This window comes from Phymastichus coffea, unplaced genomic scaffold (genome assembly GCF_024137745.1).
Source record: "Phymastichus coffea isolate CEN01 unplaced genomic scaffold, Cenicafe_Pcof_1.1 PCOF00086, whole genome shotgun sequence".
NCBI classification, from domain to species: Eukaryota; Metazoa; Arthropoda; class Insecta; order Hymenoptera; family Eulophidae; genus Phymastichus; species Phymastichus coffea.
Window position 1 is genome coordinate 407,894 of NW_026706897.1, and position 19,664 is coordinate 427,557.

At 39.8% G+C, this 19,664-nt stretch overlaps 1 protein-coding gene across 1 annotated transcript in view; it reads right to left on the minus strand.

The window, feature by feature from the left end:
• LOC131669067 (exopolyphosphatase PRUNE1) overlaps window positions 1–19,664 on the minus strand; it is a 32,336-nt gene that overhangs the window by 6,168 nt on the left and 6,504 nt on the right. The window contains exons 2-5 of the mRNA XM_058943657.1: window positions 19,377–19,576; window positions 18,265–18,500; window positions 11,315–11,577; window positions 3,518–3,807 (exon numbers count right to left, since the gene is read on the minus strand). Of these exons, the coding sequence (XP_058799640.1) occupies window positions 3,518–3,807; window positions 11,315–11,577; window positions 18,265–18,500; window positions 19,377–19,412 (825 nt within the window). The 5' untranslated portion in view covers window positions 19,413–19,576. The remainder of the gene's footprint in view (window positions 1–3,517; window positions 3,808–11,314; window positions 11,578–18,264; window positions 18,501–19,376; window positions 19,577–19,664) is intronic.

Genomic DNA, 19,664 nt, shown 5'->3' on the forward strand with positions numbered 1-19,664 from the left:
GTGCAGATAGAGAATCGTCGAGAATTACGCGTCGCGGTTTCGACGGCCAAGTGACAGTTGGACAGTTGCTGGACTTACATTTTTTATTTTTACTTTATTGTTTTCGATAACAGATATTACGCGCCGCAGTCTAGCCAATCTAACGCTGGAAAGTCAATTCACGTTTTCGATTTCGGCAAAAAATAAAACAATACGAAAACGCCTCCTCTCGGATCGCACGATTGCGTATCTCAGTCTAGTATCAAAACTTGAAGCTCTCGGCAGGGCGTAAAAGTGCCACGTTAAACATCATCCATCTCTATCGACAAACAATTCGCCGTCATGAATCGCAAGTAGTTCGCTCTGGCGTGGCAATCGAGGAATGAAACGCAAGGTATCCGAAGGCCAAAAAGCAACTTACGCGCCTCCGCCCGCATGCAACGACGGATAAAGAAAAAGGAGCTCGGCCAAGCGGAAAAAAGTCGAAACATAGCACAAAGTTTTTCAATTACCACGCGCGCGTGATGCGAAGATGATTCACGCTCCATTTGCGAATGTTAACACGTAGTCAATCGATCGATCGAAAGTGCCTGCGAAGAGAGAGAGAAAGAGAGAGAGAGAGAGAGAGAATGCAGCGAGGGTATAAGGATGAATCTTTGCGAGTGAGGGAGAGAGATAGGAATGGGGAAATGGATGCGCTTGCGCCAGCATTTTTATGTTAATTGAGCCTCGGTGTATGGAGCCGTTTAAGTGTCTGCACGCAAAAGAAGAAGACTTAAAAAATTCATGAAGAGTAGAGGAACAGGAGGGGAGGCACCTATTTGCGACGAGTCGCGCGCGAAATCCACTTAAAGGAGGGTGTGTTGTACGATCTCGAAGATCCGTATTATAAGACTATCATACCACCTTGGATTTTTTTAGATTTTTTTGTTAAGAGGCGAGATGAGACATTGTGTGGGTTATAAACCTCGAGATGGTATTTTTTGAAGTTATTTTCTTGTTTGAGTGATTCTTACACTACGCAAGTTTTGATATGATTTATTCATTGCCGGAGAAAATAAATCGGAGGAGTCCGTGGTAAAAAATGTGGCATTTGTAGATTTTTTTTACAACGATGGGAGAAATATTTTATTTCCTATAATTATTTTTCTTAGTAGCAATTTAGAATGAAGAAAGTAGTATCTTAATTGATGAGTAATTTTATTGACTTGAAGCTTAGGACAAAAACTTTATAATTAGTACTTGATTACTTTTTTCATTTTATCAAATGACTGTGACAAAGAATAAGAAAAAAATACCAACAGCAAATTTCCAATTAAATAGATTCCAAGAAGGTGAAGAAGCGTGACAACCTTACAAATTGAATAACTGATCCGAGATCTAGAAAAATTCTACGTTAGTACAAAAATATACAAAATTAAAATGTATGTTGTCTACGGTGAAAAAAATTATATTCGAGGAATGAAATCTGAAATCGCATATCTCTCTGAAAATTTATACGTTCATATGAATTTTTCAAAATGACTTTCAAAGACTTAATTTATTAATTATGAACAAGAATTTCAATTCAAAATTACAAGTAATACAACTAATCAGTAGAAAGGAAATTATCAGAAGGAACTAAATCTATTCTGCACTTAAAATAACGCGACAATGCACTGAATGATTATTATTATTATCTTTTATTATTATTAGCTATTACCAGTTTTCGCAAAGCACGTAAACTGAATCGTACCTTTGATGTAGAAAAGAGTCGTGCGAGTGAATAGCGGTATTGATTGGTCCGAAAAATTGCAAATGAAGCGCTCGGACGAAAAATATGAAACTGAGAATTTCCGTCAGTCCGCGAAACAATGGTAAAGAGTCGGAATAAAAAGCACGAGCGCAAAAGAGCAGCTAGCAAGAGAAAGAATTGACTCTCTCTCTCTCTCTTTCTCTCTCGTGCGCTACTAAAAAAAGGAGGACTAACAACAATAAAAAAGAAAGAGAGAAAGAGAGAGAGAAAGATAGAAGAGGGGAAGCGGACGAGGATACATATACATAGATCCAGACGAGAACGGATACAGGCAAATAAAAAGTGAAGGCAGGAGAGGCAGGACTGCAGAGAAGAAAATCGACTGCGAAAAAGGCAAAAAACTACGTGCGCTCTTTTCCTTTTTTTTTCTCCGGCGGTGCCTGCCTCTCCCTCGCGAAACGAAAGTGGCAGAGAAAGAGCGAATAAAGCACAGCTAGTGTCATCGGCAATCCAGTCACGTCGAGGCATCGCCGGGGCTTGGAACGAAAGCGAACCATCCCCTGACATCATTACCCCGACACGCTCTTGATGAAAATAAGGAAAGCGATCTAAACTTTGTATTACGCGTCTTTCCGCTGCAGACGAAGAGCCAAATCGAATCGAAGGGAGATGCTCCTGGCGCTGCTTGCATGCCTCGAGTATTTAATGCCCCAAGCTTCCGCCGAGAGCGAACAGCTCGGTTGTGAGAGATTCGATTGAGTGGATTTATTAGTAGTTACACCACCGTGGATAAGTCTCTCCCCCGTCTGCGTCCTCGCGTATTTTATTGGCTTTTACCGGCATTTTTATGGCGTGGTTCTCCAACATTTTTTTCCTTTTCTAGACGCCCCGCGTCTTTCATTTCAGACTTGTAGCAGATCGATGGTTTTTTCGTTTCTTTTAATTACTTAAATTTTTATAATATACCTTATCAACACACTTTTCGTTAGTTTTTCAACGCTAGATTACACCAATCAGAGATTATTTTAATAATTCATTTGTCGAGTCGTTACGATAATCAAGTTCATAATCAATGCCATTTGCAAAATTATTCAGTGTTACAACGTCGATATATTATTAAACGCTTTGAAGCTTCATTGGCCAATGATTCCTCATCTTTCTCGATCGCACGTCGAATCGATATCATTTTCATCTCTCGAGGTCAGTCTAGACAAAAAAAAATGCCTAATAAACAAGATTCATTGATTATTGAATGCCTTTCACATAGAAATTCGAAAAATCTGCGTATGCACGCGTTGAATGCTATTATTTGAAACGTTAAATTATAAAAAAAAAATATTACGATACAGCTCTACAATAATCCAACATTCAATAAATAAGTACGTTCGCTCGAAAATTTGGCCATAAAATCTGTAACAAGTTCCCGGAATCCCTATTTGAAATTCCAAACAAAGGGGAGGGGAGAGGAAAAAAAAAGAATAATAAAATTCGCGCATTATTTCAACGGAACGTACGAACACGCGATTAAATGGAAATTCCCGTGTCTTTTGTTCACGGCACGCGCATGCGGACGAATAATAAAATAACTCTGGTTATACATACGCCGTTCCACTATAACCACGAGAACGCGAAATTAGCGGTGGCCGCTAGCTGAAAGCGCCTTTCCCGGATTATTCCGACTCATTATCCCCGGTCGGTCGACGTATCGCGAGGCGATACTTATTTACATCCCGCGCCGGCTATTGAATACACGTTATAATTCGACGCGAAAGTGAGGGAAGCAGAGACAGTCGTTTGTTATACCTTGACGAGAATGGGAAAGCCAGGTATCGGGATTCCATTGGCGACTTTCATGTCTCTAATTAGCAGGTCTCCGGGTGTCAGTTCGCTTATGTCGGTCTTGGCCGCCAGAATGTCCCGATAGACTCTAGTCCTTTCGTCCATCGTCTCTTCGTTCTTTTCCACGAGGCTTCTTCCGCTCGCAGTCGTCCTCGCCGTCGTTGCCTGCTCGAGTCGTTCCATTATCTCGTGGTCCAGTGGCGTTGCTCGGGCTGCTTCGCGAGACAAGTTCACCGTGTCCACCAAGATTGGCCCTGTTAATGGCGGTTGTGAACAGCGAAAAAACTTTTATTAGCTTTCATCCCTTTCTTTCTCTCTCTCTCTCTTTCTCTCTTTCTATTTCTAGCGATTTCCCGTCTCGTCCAACTTTTCTTTTTTACTCTATTAGTTTCTGCAACTATTGTTTGAAGAGTCTAGTTGAGATAACTAACATGTAACTTTCTTTTTTTCATCGAATAATTGACCCGCCGTTAAGTGCTAGGTTAATTTGGTTGTTCCATGATTTTAATGAACGATGTGTGGAAATATATTTGTACTTTTGATGTTTGATCAATATACTCTGCGATTCTAAATATATAGATATAATAGCGATAACTCTCAACAATGTTGAATACACGCAAGCAAAGTTTGGCTGATTCGAGTCTTTTTAGAGTATATCTCGTATTGCATTAATGTACAATATCTAATAACTACAATTGAATAACCATATTAATTATTCACTTTAATTATTGTAGTAAACGAACTCATATTTACTTTATTTAAAAATTTCTATTGCATTCGAGTCAATTCAGATATCCTTCTATTGAGCAAAAAGAAAAGCTTATATATGTAGTCAAACTTAAGTCAGCGTTAACGTAACGCCGATTTCAATAGTACATGACGATTGAAATACGAAATTATTTTTCTCATATCTCATAAAAAATATAAGTTGTTGCAATGGGCGATTGAAACACAACAACGTTTGATTTAAAATCCGTACACTATGTAAAAGTGTGAAGTACCGCGAGAAATCCATCAGCTGATCTTCCCCGCAGCAACCTCGTTAACTGCAAGATAAGAAATCCCGCAAAAGCGCGCGCGCGAGGGAGAGTAAAGGTAGCCCCACGCAAATAAGTGGCTAAGCTCGGTCGCCTCGGTGAAAGGCACTAAAAGAATAAGCGACTCGAATCCCGCGCACTCAGCTTTCAGCAGCGTTCGCCGCGGCTTCGAAAGAGGAGGGAAAAAGCGTTAAGGCTTCGGTGAGCTCTAATCGACCCGAGCTCGGTCAATTGAAATTCCCTCGGTGTGCACGCGCGATCGCCCGACAAACGGTTCGAGAGATAGAAAGAGAGAGAGAGAGAGAGAGAGAGAGAGACTAACTGGTGGATCAGCTTTCGAATGGTCGGCATATAGATAAAAACGGCAGCGCTTATTGGCATTGTTTCGCGAAAATCTCGATGCGTAAGAACAGGAGTGTATCACGTATGGGCGAAATGCAAACCGATAACACACCGATCATGCCGATACACGAAGGTACCTGCAATTACCTCGGTAGCAAAAGTCCAATACTTTACTAAAAACGCAGACGCGGTTGGCTTATTCTTTTTCTATCGCAGTCGGAATCCAAATTTATGAATTAATGAAGATTGAACGAACAATGTGGCCTGCGGATGCATAATTAATGTCTCACGTTCTAATCTTCCTAATCTTACGCGTTGAGAATGTTCCATGTGACACGGCACCATTGCCGTGTGGGAACGCAGCAAAATCATCGACGGCTAGCGGAAAACGCGCACGTGGATTAGCGTAAGCGAAATATTGTTTCGTTTGCGTGCGAGCGTATATGCGATCGCTGACTGCGGGCGACAACTGGCGTGCTGCTTTTACGTATCGTAGGCTTGCTTCGCGGTCCGTCAATTACGTATACGTTTCGCTGTAGCACGACGATGAAACCGGACGCGTGAATCTTGATAATGGCGATTCGCGGGAGCTTTAATTAGCCGCACGAAAGAGTCGCGAGCAACTCGCCGTCGCAGCTCCGTCAGTACATTTCCTTGCGCGCGAGTTAGCGCGCAACAGAATTAACCTTGTAAATGCGATTTGCGTGTCGAAATAACAGTGAAGGGAGAAGAAAAAAGACACATCGTCCCCCCTTCTCCCTCCGTAGGAGAGCAGGCCTAAGTAGGTCCGCGCGAAAAGCCACTTAGGTTGTCGCAGAGTCGTTGCTACTCGCTGCCGCTATACTGTGCACGGCTTGCGAGCCAGCAAGACGGACTTGGCCCGTAACGCACACCCCTCCAACGAGGTCAACGACGCGGCGGAGCGTGCAGTCGCGCTCTACATCTCAATCTCTAGCCGTACGTAAGTCGCCGGATTACTTGCGCCCTGCAAACTTTTCTCGCTCCTTTTTTCGATTTGCGACCTCTCGTACATTCGTCATCGTCGACAAGCTCTTCCAAGTGGACAAACGTTTGTCTATTGACGGAACTTGAAATTGAATTATTGAAAATCAGTACCACGGCAGTCCAACTAAATTGCATGTGAGGCATTGTTCGAGAGAGACACTTAGGATTCGACGCGCGGGGATACATTTGCAACTTCTACTTTCACCAGCTGTTAACTAATCCATTGTATTCGTCAGGACTAACGGAATTAACAGATACGATTATGGATTTATTGCGACAGCTTTCGCTCATCATCGCACCATGGTTAAATGTCAGATCGCGCCACTCAGAATCTACGCAATGTTACCCGAACGCGAATTCTCGTATATATCGCATACTTAATATCAAGTTTGCGAAACAGCCTAATTACTTTGAAATGCACTCACCAAGCAGCTCATTGTTCCAACTGCGTTGGCAGTGCAATCTTATCAGTGCAATTGATAACGAGTCGTGCCTGGGCGCTGATTGCCGAAAATTTCTCAACGCTTGTTCGCCAACGCAAGCGTGCGCGGCCGTCGCAACAGCGGGCAAGCGAGCAGCCTTAATGACCGCGAGGCGTTTGCCGGTGTGCTAGGGTGTGCGTGTGCAAGCCATAACACGGGGATCTCGAAGCTTTTGGCCCTCGGGGCCGTTGCTACGCGCGGCGCGCAAATGCGACGACACGAGGATCCCACGTCCATTTACACTGTGTGTACCGACGTCGGTCCGAAAGTTCGCAGTCGAGAGCCGCCCTAAAGCAACTTTCGGACCACACTGCGCCACAATCACCACTAGCATCTCCCCCTCTCCCGTAGGAAAAGCTTCTGCGGCTGACAGCCAGCTACTGTGTACACGCTCAATTATACTAGAAAACAATACTTGCAAACGCGCCAATTTCAACAGTGAAAGACAGAGAGAGCGAGTGTTGATATATATATATATATATATATATATATATATATATATATATATATATATATATATATCTCGAGGAGTCAACGAGGATGCTTTAAAAGATGAATGCGCTAGGCTGTCGTCGCATCTCTTGATGGCCTCTGCCAGAGACAGAAGCTTCGAGTTGCAGATGAGCAGTTCGGCTTATTTTGAATCGGTTACCTTTTGAGCCCGCGACTGCTGCTGCTACTTGATATCGGAGATATACTCGCAGCAAACTTCCATTGAGATTCGTGATCGAATGTCAAGTAGTACGACAGTGAAATAGTCTGGCGCAACGAACCTTCGATTATTATTTTTTTCGACAATTTATTTTCCTTTGGTAAAATATTATGGTAAAGTCTACCGCGATAACCAGGCAAGACTTTTCGATACTCTGTGAAAACTACTGACACGTTCCGAAAGATAAAAGAGGCAAGCGTTGTAAACAGCGTTGAAATCCCAGGGTTGAAAGACTTTTATCGCTTCGATCACAAAGCCCCTTGTGTATTTTTTTATCCACTTCTCTCTTTATATCTCTCTCTCTCTCACTCTCACTCTCTTTCTTTATTCTACTACGGAGGAAACGAAATTGATAATTCATGCACGGTGTGAAAAAAAAGAGCTGATACAAAACGCGCCCTTTTCCAACCGAAACAAAGCCCAGAAAAATAACGTGCATAGACGAGAGAGAAAGATGGACGAAATGGAAAAAAGATAGAGATAAATTTCACAAAGCCGTATAAATAATGTATTTAAAAAGGATACAGAGACAGTGAGCGCGAGATATTCTCATGGGTATATAAAAGCCCATTAAACATTGATCGAGACGGAATTTTGAAAATGCGATGATTACATCGATTTGCGTTGAAAATTCGATTCATCATGTGTAGTTTACGCATTAGTCAAGACGAAACGTTAAAAAAATAGCTTGCAGGTGCAGTACCAGAAATATATATATTTAATTTTTTATATTTATAATTGACGTTGCGGTGAACTGCAAATACGTATATTCATAAATCGGATCAAGTAACATAATTTTACAAATACAGTGCGAATACTATTCTCAACGCAATCAAATAACGAACGTGTAAACAATATAGCATTAACGAATAATAATTACGCTTCAATTATTAGCAAAATCTATAACAATATTAGCTGTAAAATAAATAAAAAAACTTCAGTTATCGCACAATTCCCGTGATGCCAGAAAAAACCCCGCGTGTGTTTACTTATCAGCGCGCACACCAGCTGGGATAATTCAAACACGACGATATGAAAACCTCCAGTGCTGACGCCTGCACTATCATCGACGCACCAAAAAGCCAAATGGAGAGAAAGAGAGAGACAGACAGAGAGAGAGAGAGAGAGAGAGAGAGAGAGAGAGAGAGAGAGAGAGAGAGAGAGAGAGAAGGCTAATATAATGTTTACAAAAGTATCAGTGGTCGTATCCAAAAGCTTTGTAAAGCCGTCAGTGCCACGCGAATATTTGATCCTACCCCTTTTTTGGAAATATAACGACTCATTCGACGCCGCAGACGCATTCTGTAAATAGATGTGACAAACAAGTCAAGGTGGACATTTTTTTTTTAAATCTTATTTTTTTACAACAAAATGTCACCAGATCAAGGTAGCAAAAATACAATTTTCAAAAATGTACACAAAGTTGAAAAGTAAGAACGAAAGAAATTCCGAGTAATATATCGGGGATGGGTCGGATTGGATTGGAACAAGAAAGCGGAAAGTAGGTCGGACGGTCAAACGTTATTGATGTAATTGCTGGATAAACTGCGAGATATGCCGTGGAAATGTGTGGAAAAATTGGTTTACTGCGAATAATTAGTAACGAGAACTATGCTCGACGGGTCGGTAGCAATTTTGAAAACTGGGAAAATACAAGGCAGAACTTCACAAAGTATTTATCAATTAGTTTGAAGGATGAGGAATCATGTAAGGTTTAGCATTACCAACAGTGTGATAAAAATGCACTGCGAGAAAGGCCGCCTGTTCGACAGTATGATGTTTCATGAATCAATGAGGATGCAAATTGCACTGATTGATCTCTTTCTAAGTTACATAGAAATTTCATTATGACGGAAAGTTGATTTGAAACTTTTGTGTTTCAATGAAAAAGCATTAAAAAAATAGAAGTATAAATATAAGCAAGAATTTCAATTTCTACGAATTTGCGAAATATAACATTGAATTCTTGGAAATATTTTTCAATGATCTGATATCCAGCAAAATCTTATGAAAAACATCTCGAAAGGTTATGCGTCTTTTCCAACAACTTAATCAGTGAAATGGAAGGTTTATTCTCTCTGTCTATCCCACGAATGAAACAGTATATAAAAAATATAAGAAAGTAAAACGTTAAAAATTCTGCATGGCTTTTCAGCGAAGAAATCTGAAAAATTCAATCTATGTTTTTTTATAAAAAGTTTTTACAATAGCACAAAGAAAAAAAACGAATGAAGTTAATTTAATAATAACAAATGATTATATGTACGCTGTGTATAACTTTCCGTCTAATGAAGAACATAATTTAAAAAATGTGCCAATGAGAATAAGCAGCGGGGAAAGAAAGCGAGAGTGAGAAGTGAAAAGTCGCTAAAGTAATAACGAAAGAAAGCAAAGTCATACGGTGAAAAATGAGATTGGGGGAGGAAAACGAAAACAGAACGGCAGGGAAAAGAGAGTGAACCTTGGGCTTTAATACTAAGTTTAAACGGCGTTTTACGCAAGGAAGAGAGAGAGGCAACGGTAATTTAAAAGTTTTTAGGTGAAAGCTTTAAAATAACTTAGGATAAGTTCAAATTGTAAAACGTGACAGTTTCGTTAGAAATTACTTTACTCTCTCTTTCTCTTTCTTTTGTTACAGATTGAAAGAAAAACTGGACGAAGTCTTCATAGATGTGAAATAAATCGATCTTATGAGGAAAGGTCAATAAAAAACATACATTAATTCATTGGATTAGTATGTGTGTATAAATATGTGTATCCCATACATGACATTGCGATTGTAGGAGGAAAAAAAGATAATCGTCAGTCGGTAGGATTGAGTGGAAGACAGGGATTTATCATTCGTCAGGATGGTATTGTCTTTTCCAAGATGAGACTTACCAGGAGAAAAGCTACAAGGGATTCGCTCGGCCAGAGACAAACAGAATTAAATTTCACTTTGGAAAACATGATTAAAGTTTGTAACTTAATTTACGGAAGGAAAACTCTTTATTACTAGATATTTATAAAATGAACGAGAACAACTTGCTCACGAGGATGATATTGTTTGGATGAGAATAGATCTTTACTGAAAAATGTATATTAAGAGACGATGGTATTTAACACTATTATCAAATAAGAATAAGAAGCAAAATATGACAATATTAAAGTAAACTAATAGCGTCTATTTTCCGAAGACACAACTTTCACGGATAAGTCATTCGACCTTGACAAACCGTCAATAGATTACGAAAAAAGGAAAGGAACGCATGATAAATCTCAGGCTTGCAAACTTACAAAATCCCATCGTCTCAACCGAACATAATCCCACAAGAAAATCCACCGACGAACTTAACATCTTCCCCTACATAAAACACTTCTAGCTAAAACATTCTTCAGCTCTCTCTCTCTCTCTCTCTCTTTCCCCCTTACCCCTTTGTCTCTCTCTCTCTCTCTCTCTCTCTCGTGCCACCCTCTCTCACCGCTATTTTTCAACCGAGACAAAGCGAGTAGCATGTAGGGGTGGGTCTACATATAGGAAAAGAAAAAAAATTGTACACGCCATACACGAGGTGTATACTACAAAGGGGAAAAGTTCGAAACAGCGATGTCGAAGCTCGTTATCTGTCGCAAGATAACGAAATTAATCCAATGAACACCGAGCTGAGTAAACATGTGAATGCTGCTCTTGAAAAATTGATTGCGAGTGTCGCCAGAGATATTGATTGGGTTTTAGATCTCTTCTAGCTGTATCTCTAACAGAAAATACTATAAGTATGCATTTTATAAAAATTGTTGTTTTTCGATATTTTTATTTGAGAAAATCATATTGTTGGAGAAAATTTCTTCTTACAAAGTTTCGTTGCTGCAGCAAGATTGCAATTATTAAATCAAATAAAATTCTTCTATGTAAAATAATTTACTTTTGTATCGTTATTCAAGATAAAAGTGTTGAAACCAAAAGCTCCATTTACATTGAAAACTTTATTTTATCGAATTATCTTTCTAACAAAATTTAATAGAATGTCGAAGGCATAATTAAAGATGCCCATCTCGTAGCAACAACAAGCTGTCATCAAAATTAAATTACGCCAACTGCAGAAGGGCACAAAGCCAAATAATCATATCGGGAGATCACAATTACAAAGATCAAAGGGTTCATACAAGCAGATAAACACTAGACAGACAAATAAGATGCACTCACCCTTGAGCAGACAAGCAAGCTCAGTGAGAATATCCGGGCAACGTTGCAGTATCTGTTGAGCAACGAGGGTAGCACAGCTGCCGACCAGTTGAAGACAAAGCCGTCGACCTGACCATGGCCAGGAGGCATCTTGTGGTCGATGATCAATTACTTCAATCACGCTATCTGCTAGTTGCACGTCCTCCTCTGGCAAAGCGTGGTAGTCGACCATAATCAGCTGGAGTTTTTCACTTGCACGTAACTCTTCCAAGTTGATCTCGTCTCTACATTAATGATATATAACATTAAGAGAAATTGAGTTTTAGGAGCGGATTACTGCTGCTACTACTCGAGATAGTTTAGGGTGTGTTTGATAGGAGGATTTGATGTGACGTATGATTTCAACGGTAGCAGGATGGGGTTTGAAAAATTTATTTCAAACAGAGTTTTATTCTTGGTAATCAAAATTAATTCATTTCAATGTGAAATAATCGCGTTACAAAATTTTATATTGCAAAGATAGAAGACCCCAATGTAAATGAAATTATTCAATTTAATTTCGAATGCACGATAATGGAAAATATATTGCAATGTATTGAAAAGTCTCGGAAAACATTGATTTCTAGTGAAACTACGTTTGCTAACAATTCAAAACAATTAATTTATTGAATTTACTAACCTATATATTGAAATGGAATAAAATCCACTTTTTTAAATCTTCAGACGTTAATTTTAATGCAATTTCGGATTATTTATTTGATTTTATATAGAAGCCAGCGGAAAATGAATTTCAACTTCTATTCCATTTTTAAAGAGTCTTGCGAATAAATAAAATAAGCCGCGATGTCAGTCACAAGATGAGATGTAAATGTAAATAAGCCCATCATATTAAATAGCAAAAGCGCTGTATATTTATAATCATCTTCTTGTGTCTCCACTCGCTCTAGAAATCGACTTTCTCATTTCCATTAGTTTAACAACAAACTCTTAGCGAGCGAAATTAACAGAACAACCACAGCAGCTGCGTTGAAAGAATCGCGAAACCCATTAGGAAATAATATCAGTTAGCGCTTGCCAGATAAATCCTCTTATGCTTTTGCTGGCGAGTGAGTGAGAAAACGAATATTCATGCGGGATAGTTGAGGGTAAGGCAAGTTGCTGCTAAGCTCGAGCTACATCACGCAAACATGAGAGAGTAGCGAAAGGGGATTGCGAGAGAGAGAGAGAGAGAGATGCGAAGCCGTCTTTAACGTTGCTAATCCATGCGGGTCAGGTAACCATTACCGCGACGGCGGCGGCGGCCGCCGCTTGTCTGCTGTTGGCTAGACTTCCAAGGAACAGGGATGAGGCATGGTCCTTTTAGCTTATCAATTATTAATGCGAGTAAGCGGTTTTGCGCGCGCGTGCACGTTAAATTTACAAATGTTTGGCTGTGTTTTTGCGCCCGGCGGAGCCGCGCGAAACGATCGATATTTTGTTCTGCAGGCTGATTGCGCGACGGGAATTTTCCACGCTGGCTTTATACGGGGAAATTGTTAATGAGACGCGGTCTACTGTCCGTTAGTAGCGGCTTCAAAATTTATGTGGATTCGCTTCGAAACGTCAGTGATTTATTTTTCAAAGACAAGAGCTTCACGACGATAAGTAGGGGCTTTGCTTTTTTCAAAAAGCCGCTTAGCAGTGTTTATAATTAAGAATCTCTGTACTATGCATTAATGTTACAGATTACTTAATGCACCTAACAGCAGCTTATCCGAATAACGAGAATAACGTATTTACATGTTTTCTTTCTTAAAAACAGCTAAAGCTGATTAGACGCAGAACCAAATTTTTCCATTATTCATCAGTAAAAACAAGCCTCTATATTTTGAATTTTCATCAAAATATTCTCTATCTCATTGGCTATCGCGAATTTCAGCTTCGAACCCCCCTTTTCAGAACATTTAACATTGGAATGTTGCTTTCGCAAGCTAATTAATTTGGTCTCAGTCATGCAGAGTTTGATTACCACCAGAGAGTGAATCATGTAGGCTTCTAGTATATGCTCGTAGTAGCCTAATGAGTCGTGCATCTCCAATCATCAATTTCAATAATATATATATGTGTGTATGTGTGTGTGTGCGTGCGCGCGCGCGTGTGTGTGTGTGTACTGGGTTTCACGTATACACGCAGTGCTGCGCGAGCAAACAAAGCTCGACACAAAGCTCTCTCACTCTCTCGCGGATACACAAGAGGCTAACTGTGTGTATGTGCGCGTAACACGAGAACACCGAGCAAACGAAACTTGCGCTCAGGCAATTTAGGATTTCATTAGCTTCGATGGCTCACCAATCGATCGCGGCTTTACAAAACGTAACATCATCAAAAAGAAATGCGCCCTTTTTGCCTCCTTACCTCAAGCCGATGTATGCTCTTTGTGTTGCCGGTGTAGTCTCGTAAAAAAAAATATTAACGAAGTCGTACGTATACGCCAGTGAGGATAAATAAACAATGCGAAGGGCTCTCTCGTCGAGCGAAAGCCTTTGTTTTCATGCGGCGTATAAAAACACTCGGTGAAGCTGGAAGAAAAGAACGATTTTTCCATCTGTTTCTGGCGTATTATTAATAATTAAGCCGCGGTTTGTGTATTCCGCGCGTGCACGAAAAAAAAAGAAATTACTTTTTTTTGTTGCCGAGAGAGCGAAAATAAAGTCAAAGCTATTAGCTGATTAATTACTCGCGTTGATGAGTGGAGTAACAATATCACTTTTAACGAGTTATCGGCTGGCAAATGCTTCGCGTTTTCCTTCCTTTCTTTTTGCCTGGCACGCTTGCACGAGTCACGTGAGTGGAAGACGTATAACGACAATAAAATTTTTTTGCAAAAACAGTTTGCGTCTGCAGTAAAGCTCGGTGTTCGCGCGAGCGGGAAAGGGGCCGGTTAAGTAAAAGTTGAATTGTTTTTTTTTCTTTGGATCAAATTTATTTGATGCATATTTTTGAAAAGCGCACACCGGCTTTTATCAAAAGAAGCTTTATCTTTATCAATCTTTGGCCAATTTCTCTCTCTTTTGACGTGGAAATAGTAGCGCTTGCATAGAATAACGCTTTTCAATGGTTTTCAAAGTAAATGGATTTATATTGCAAAGGATGATCTTCTCTTTATACTTTTGCGAATCGTCAATGAAAGTTTTAAATGAATATCATGTTTCATTCTCGGCAAAGCCTCCAGTTGAACGTCCGAAGCATTTGAAAGAACTGGAATAAGATTTAGAATTCGAGTGCTTTTCGGTGATTGAATATATCTATCGCAACAGAATAGAATGTCATCAATTGAAAAAAGTCGACAATTACCACCCACTTTATAATAAATCGCCATGAATCCATTAACCAGTGCAGCAGAGAGCCTGAGTTGGCGCGTAAAGCCATTAAAAACATTTCACGTCTTGAGATTTCAGGGCAAGGCTATTAAAAAGTGCGAGAGAAAAGACACTCGTTGGCCATTCACAAAAGTGTAATCCAAGAGCGCGAGCGCGCGTTGGTAAGTGAGAAGCGAAGCTGCATCTTTACGAGAGGAAATTACGGGGATGCAATAGCTTGAAAGCTTGCAATTTTCCGGACTGCAGCACTTTTACAACGCTACTGCTTTCTTTTAAATGCTTTTAAAACCATCGCTCTTTCTCCTTTTTTTCGGCTTATTTGCGCCCTTGTTTCTTTTTTTCCCTTTTTTTTCTCGTGGCTTGACGAGCAAACTGTTGCCACGCCGTCTATCTACGTATAGGAAAAGCTGAGTTCACATTCTGGTCAGATTTCGAAGAAATTTCGTCAATCTATTACATTCGCATTTGTTTCGTTAATTAACATCCGACAGCGGCTTTTGCTGCCGTAACTGAACCAACTCCATCAATATAGATCGAAAAATTAATGAGATACATAATTATTTTGCCTCAAAGCAATCAACAACGTTTCCCGTCAATTTCTGTCCTTTTGTCCTGGTAAAAATACAATCGACATCGTTTTGCGACTCGCTTACATTCACTCAATATGCAAATAATCCGCGTACGCGTAGTAATCAGCATTAATCGAATGATTAATAATTGGCAATGGGAAAAAAAGCTCGCGCTAATTCACCTCGCGTTAAATATGCAAACGAGCGTGAGAGAAGTCAACAAGAACGGAGATCGAGTGGCAATAATAAAAACGTGAAAACGAGGCGATATAACGAGGTGTATACGTTTATTAAAACAAAAAAAGCAGCCTAATGAAATTAAAATCTTTCGCTCGACATCACAATCACGCAGCCTCCATACATGTCCTTCCCCACTTTAATAATCTTGTTTAGCTTGCATCCGATATTCAATCACACGCAACAGCCAATTCCAATGTACTTGTTTTTTCTCTCTCGTGTGTCGAACGAGTTCCCTCATTTGCATTACATATCGGCATGTCGAAATTAATCTCGTGGGATTCGGTCCGTTGAAAGTCGGCCGAGAGCAAAACTCACTCGATACACAGGATGCGTTAAGTGCAAAGTCGATATGCAGCAGAGAGACAGAAATTTCATTTCGCCTGACGACAAAGGATATAAGCATTGAATGAGAGGTGAAGTCGATACTCCAACGTTTTAATATTGAATCCACAGCCGACGTAGCTCTCATGCAAGCTATATTCATTCGCGTATCTTGATCGCGCACCGATAAACGAACGTATTTTAGAAGCTCCAAGTCGATAATTGGGGTTTCAAACGTTTCTTTCTTTTTTTTTTCAAAAGTGGGCTGTGTATTGGCAGGTGCAGAACGTTTATAGATATCTCTCCGGAAACAATTTTCTCGATTGCTTGTTCTCGATATATTCTATCGACAGTTCGCGTGTCCTTTCCTCGAACGAACAATTTTATTTCCAAATTATCTTTAGCAACGTCGACGGTAATTCAGTTATTTCAGAAACTTCATGATATTTAATTCAATTCAAACTTTGTACCTAGAATAAAACCACTTTTTGAAGTGTAGCACTGAAATCCTTTGCCGCTGTTTTATTTCTAACCCTGATGGGAATATCTTTTAAAATGTGGACCATCCAAGAACTCGTAGTTAAAAATAAATGTGAAATATGATACAACTACGTACTTTCTAAATAATAAACTTTTCTTCTTATCTCTCGAAATACAAGTCGAAAAAATGTAGAATAGTGCGCACTTCATTTTATCTCATTCTCTCGGTACTTATATTCATTTCGTTTGAAAATTTCGCTGAATACACACACAGAAAGTTAGAGCAAAGTTGAACAAAAAAAAAAAAGAAATAAAAGAAAAGGCGACGATGAAAAAAGCTCTCGACGGCTGACCTACATTCGACAACTCGTTTTCATTATAACTCTGATGACAATTGTGTTGCGCCAAAAAGTCAGCGTGTGTACACATCGTTCCTTCCATCCGAGTGACAAGTGCAATATATATTAGCTTGGCTTTCTCTCTCTCTCTCTCTTTCTCTTGGAGCGAATTTATAATCCAACGGCTCAATATTATACGAACTGTTTAATTTCACACTACACGACGACGACACGTTCGATAGTGCAAGCGATTATTTTTTGAACGCCCAACCAGCTGCTGCGGTAGCGAATGGCACTTAATTAAAAATACCGACTGGAAAAGCTGGGCCCTCGATCGGTGCGCAAAAACGCAATTTCGCGCGCGTACAGGAAATTCGATAGCGCGCGCAAAAATTCCGTCAAACTTTAACGAATTGCGAACTGGACGTTTGCGTAAACTTTTTTTTTTTTTGTCCGAGGGAGCTGCGTCGGCGCATCGATCGTTCGAGCCGAATGATTTATTGAAGAGCACGGGAGGACCGAGTTTTTGCCACGCGGAGGGCTAGAAAGAGAAAAGCTTGAATATTAATCGCCGTGGGAGCTTAACGCGTAAATTAATCAGCGCCGAGTGTAAGGCTTTCTCCTCACGCCTCCGGCTGAAAGGCGAGCGCCTTCTTTGTTTCAAATGAGAAAAGAAGGCTGGCGTCTTTTTAGCAGGGATAGCATTGTCGGTGCGCGCGCGGGCGAAGGGTAATAAGGTTTTTAATATAAATGTTTTATGTGGAAACGAGGATAATGTAGTCCCAGGCTCTTTTGCATTACATCCGCGCCTCGCTCGCCCGCGTATTTTTTCATTAGTTGTTGTATCTTTACATTTTACAGGCGCGCGCCGCTTTTAATGATAAATGTCGGCGTTAAGAATTTCATGAATAAATTTTAGCCCCACGAGCTGGCTAATTGAAATATAGCACGTGTATGTGCACGGAGAACTTGAACGAGTTCAACCGAGAAGAAAAAGAGGAGAGAAAACAAAGCAAGAACGTTTTCCTTGCGCAGAGCTTTTATCTCTTGGTCTCAGCGTAAAAGGATTCTCGTGTGGCACTTTACAAGTATTTTCTCGATTTTTTTCGGAGCATGATATCTCGTTGGTATATCGTCGCTGCGACAATGTGTTGATGCAAAGAGTAAAAGATACTAGTTTTAACGTTCTAGTATGATTCGGGCAGCTGTTGTAAAAATAATGTGCAAAATAAGTAACGAACGAAAGTCCACCTTTCACGAGATGCGTTGAAAAGGTCATTCACGTCTGATAAGAATGCCGTTAGGTACAATTAGGTCGTTGGATATAATTATGCCAATTAGTAAATGAAGTAATATTAATTAGGTCACAATAATTAATTACAGCATGAAAGTGAGCCGCTATGTTCGTATCGTCCAAATCAAACGCATTACCTAATACGATACTACAATACAGACAGATGAGTGAGAAGGGAAGGGGGCACGATCCAAAGTCGAATTAATTATTCCGAGTCACCTCACACACACTCTCACGGCGTGCAGGCGAAGCGACTCGCCGCCTCCCAAGTGATTATCCAGTCGCTATTGATCGAGTCACTCTCACATGCAGGTTTATTGGTGCGTGCGCGATAATGGATTAATCGGGTAGCCCACAGCCATACGCTTACCGAAATGTCAACAGGTCCCTCGGCACGCCGCAACGCTTTAGATAGTAGACGACTTCGGTCCTCAACCGGAACTCATCTCTCGTCACGTTCAACACTGGAATCACTCCCGTGATTCGACTTACCGCTTGTTCGCGGTACTCCAGGTAACCTTTCGCCAATGCGCACACCGCCGAGTCTAAGTCGCACGTTGGGTTACCGAGGACAACCAGGATTTGTTGGTAGTCATTGGCGTTTATCTGAAATCAGATTTTGCAATTCATAGGCATTTGGGATTGCACATTTCCAATCGATTCTGGATAATTACATATCGCTAATCAAGGTATAATGTTGCCATAGACGTAATAATTTTACATCTTTTTCCCAACGCTTCGCTTACATTACATTCAATCAAAATAAAATATCAAAGTCACAGATTTATTTTGCCCGTCAAATATGATCTCGCTGGAATATTGAGCGAGCGAGCATTTTTGTTTTTTTATTTGATTTATTGAACAAGAAGCTAAGCCGTTTTTGCTTTCCCATCAATGGGTAAATGCATAAAATATGTTTTAATGGAATGGCGTACTCGGACCTTCCGTATATTTGAATTTACATTGTTTCGGCTATCGACCCCGCCAATTAAAATTTAATATCGGTCACACAATACACCCGTTCCCGAATCTAAATGTAATACGCGCTCTCTGCCGAAAAAGTATTTGCCTCCAGGGCGGAGAATGATGTTGCATTGTTTAAAAAACATAGAAAATGTGCAGAAAGCTTTTTATCCGTACTAAAATGTTTCAATTAGAGACTTTGTTTAATATTTCAAAACTTTTTAAAAGCAATGATATGTGAATTCTAACGAATATTTGAGATAAAGGGAAATAGGTCGTCATTGAATAATTTTATTTTGCTTTTAGCAGAATTCGTCCTGTGTACCATTGTACATCAATGTAATAATTTTATTTAATAGATAGATTTAATGCATCAAGTTATGTACCTTTTTATTGCAGTGTATTATTATAAATTATATTGTTAATGGTAAATTCATAAATGAGATGAATTAACTACTATAATAAAGCAATTATTTCAGCAAAAATATAAATAATTAATAACTGATTATAATATATTACCAAACAATTTTTTGAAGCAACGAGAAATTTCTCCATCTTTGTCTTTTTTACAGCGCCTTCATCTTATTAAATACTTCACAATTCACTCGCTAGTTTACCATTTTGCGAGATGGTCAAAGTTTATCAATCGCACCACCGTAAACCCTTCTTAGAGCAGTTCCGTGAGGCTAAGCAGCGCACCTTTCGTATGAGATTTGATTCTGAAAAACACAATTTAATTATGTTAGCGGAAGATTAATTAATTTGCATACAAACAAATATTACGTTGCAAAATTTCAATTGTTTAAA